Source organism: Rhinopithecus bieti, unplaced genomic scaffold (assembly GCF_001698545.2).
Source record: "Rhinopithecus bieti isolate Rb0 unplaced genomic scaffold, ASM169854v2 scaffold_33210, whole genome shotgun sequence".
Taxonomy (NCBI): Eukaryota; Metazoa; Chordata; class Mammalia; order Primates; family Cercopithecidae; genus Rhinopithecus; species Rhinopithecus bieti.
Window position 1 is genome coordinate 398,546 of NW_016814226.1, and position 3,006 is coordinate 401,551.

A 3,006-nucleotide genomic window follows, 5' to 3' on the forward strand; every position below is an offset into this window, starting at 1 on the left:
GAAGGAAGGAAGGAAGGAAGGGAGGGGAAGGAAGGAAGGAAGGAAGGAAGGAAGGAAGGAAGGAAGGAAGGAAGGAAGGAAGGAAGGAAGGAAGGAAAGAAAAGAAAAGAAAAGAAAAGAAAAGAAAGAAAGAAAAGAAAAGAAAAGAAAAGAAAAAAGAAAGAAAGAAACAGCACTGTAACTCGTGCGTTATTACTCAGATGCATCTGTCCGTCTACCCGCCAACTCAGGTCCTCTCCATACACTCCTGTAAGTCACTGGGCTACCGGAAGACTGCTCGTGCAGGCTGTCTCGCAGTCATTGCTCCTCTTACAGCTCCTGGTTGCCCATGCGCTTCCCTGCAGCAAACCCAGCTGCTGATGTCATAAAAGGGACAGACGGACCTGGCTGCACTCATCTGCTTCAATTTACTACAGACTCATCCACGAAACTTAAGTGGCAGAAACAGATCTTTCTGAAGCCAGGTGTGGTGGCTCATGCCTGTAATCCCAACACTTTGGGAGGCTTAGGCAGGAGGATCGCTTGAGCCCGAGTTCGAAACCAGTCTGGCCAACATGGGGAAACTCTGTCTCTACAAAAAAAATGTTAAAAATTAGCTGGGGGTGATGGTGTGTGGCTGTGGTCCCAGCTACTCGGGAGGCTGAGCTGGGCGGATCACTTGAGCCCAGGAAGTTGAGGCTGCAGTGAGCCATGATTGCACCACGGCACTCCAGCCTGGGTGACAGGGCGAGATCCTGTCCGAAAAGAAAAAAGAAAAGAATACAGGTCTTCCTGGGATCACCTAGACAAAGGCCTTTGTAAAGATAAATTACCGAGGAATATTTCTAGTTGCCTGTTTTCTTCAAAATCACAGTCAAGTAAGCCGGACACGGTGGCTCACATCTGTAATCCCAGCACTTTGGGAGGCTGAGGTGGGCAGATCACCTGAGGTCAGGAGTTTGAGACCAGCCTGCCCAACATGGTGAAAGCCCGTCTCTACTAAAAATACAAAAATTAGCCGGGTGTGGTGGCGAGTGCCTGTAATCCCAGCTACGTGGGAGCCTGAGGTGGGAGAATTAGTACCCAGGAGGCAGAGGTTGCAGTGAGCCGAGATTGTGCCAGTGCACTCCAGCCTGAGCGACAGAGCAAAACTGTCTCAGGAAAAAAAAAAAAAAAAAAATCGCAGTCAAGGAAAAAGAAATGGAACTAAAAGAGCTGTCAGTTAAATACATTCCTCTCTCATGGCAGGACTAGTCTATAAGATTTGTTTTGTTTTTAATTTAGTGTAAAGTTTTTTTTAACGTTAAAACCCTGTGACACATCAAATTACATGCTGAAGCTGTTACTTTCTGTCAAAAAAGTGAGTTTTTAATACGAAAATTCTGCTTAGGTTAAAAATTAAAAAACAAAAAAAGCGAGTTTTATACATCCGCATGAATTGGTACATTTGCAATAGTCACACAGACTACAGAACCTTCCAAAGAAGTGCCTTCATTTATTTACAGGGCTTAGGAAAGGAAAAAAGCTCTAGAAAAGGGAAATTTCAAAATAGGGCTTCAGCAGGGGCCCAGGTAGAGTGAGTAGTTTTGATAAGGTCTGGGTGGGAGTCACTTCCAGGTGGTAAGGACGGCTCTCCCCGAGTCTCTGGATCGGCCTGCTCTGGGCCCCAGAGACTGGCCCTGACGACTTCTCAGCTCCCGGTCGGCCCCATCGCCCTGGGCCAGTTCTTCATCGTACCTGGAGACAGAAAGAGCCAGGATCACGGCAGGCTCTCTTTCAAAGGCAACAGACCAGGCTGCTGTGTGCCAAATGCAACATCACCCAGAGAAGCGACCTGAGGGGGCCCCCTGGCTCCTGCCAGCTCCCGCCCACCTCCCACCTGGCTCCAGCCCGCCTGGTGGCTTTCGCAGCCCAGCAAACGCTCCCCAAGGCCACCGTGCCTATGTGTATAACCTTGTTAAGTTGTTATTATGGACAGTGCTCTCTCCACGGAAGCTGACATTTTATACAGGTCACCAGGTCAAATTTGGCAAGGACTCCAAAGGCAACATGAATGAGGTGACACGGAACCAGCCCGGGGTAGAGAGGTGAGACTGCCTGGCTGGAAAGGCTTCACACAAGGCACCTGCAGGCTGGGGGGACTAACTCCATTCCAGATGGGAGCGGCACATGAGCACCGGCCAGGGGAGGCCAGGGCAGAGAGGCCCACAGTGCACACTCAGCTAAAGAGGCCTACAGCACACACTGCCAGTGTGACCCACGCCACCCCTCCCCATTTTCCTTTTTTTTTTTTTTTTTTTGAGATGGAGTTTCGCTCTATCGCCCAGGCTCGTATACAGTGGGGCGATCTCGGCTCACTACAACGTCTGCCTCCTGGGTTCAAACGATTCTCCTGCCTCAGCCTCCCGAGTAGCTGGGAGGACAGGCATGTGCAACCACATCCAGCTAATTTTGTATATTTAGTAGAGACAGGGTTTCCCCATGTTGGCCAAGCTGGTCTCGAACTCCTGACCTCAGGTGATCCGCCTGCCTCGGCCTCCCAAAGGGCTGGGATGACAAGTGTGAGCCATTGTGCCCGGCCCCCATTTTCTTTAACTGCCTGTTTCCCAATTAAAGTTCATGCATCCTTAGGCTGCATGCGCTAAGAAGGCAACAGTGCAGGAAACAGCCTGAGCTTTTCTGTCTGGAAGAGGTGGACGGCAGCTGCAGCTCCCCAGACGGGGCGGTCACAGCAATGGGCAAGTCCTGGGTCTTTCCCGCAGTGGCGGGGCCCTTCTCTCACGGGGTCCTGGAGCATGGTCATTGCTGCCGGCACCTATTGCAGGCAGCGGCAGGGAGCAGGCTCCGGGGAATGGGGCCGCCCCTCCACGGTGACTCACATTACCCTCCCAACTCGGGCGGCAGCATCAGGACTTGCTTCCTATGGGGGGAAACTGGGGTTCTATAGCTTTGCTCAGGGCCTAGGGTCCCACAGCCAGTCTGTGGCAGAGGTAGGATTAACCTCCAGGACTTCTTTATATATATATA

The 3,006-nt window shown here is 51.2% G+C and overlaps 1 protein-coding gene across 1 annotated transcript in view; it reads right to left on the bottom strand.

Annotated features, from left to right (window-relative positions):
• Positions 1–1,450: 1,450 nt before the first annotated feature.
• The window catches only part of TTLL1 (TTL family tubulin polyglutamylase complex subunit L1), a 44,636-nt gene continuing 43,080 nt past the window's right edge, over positions 1,451–3,006 (bottom strand). The window contains exon 7 of the mRNA XM_017849998.1: positions 1,451–1,716. Within this exon, the coding sequence (XP_017705487.1) occupies positions 1,587–1,716 (130 nt within the window). The 3' untranslated portion in view covers positions 1,451–1,586. The remainder of the gene's footprint in view (positions 1,717–3,006) is intronic.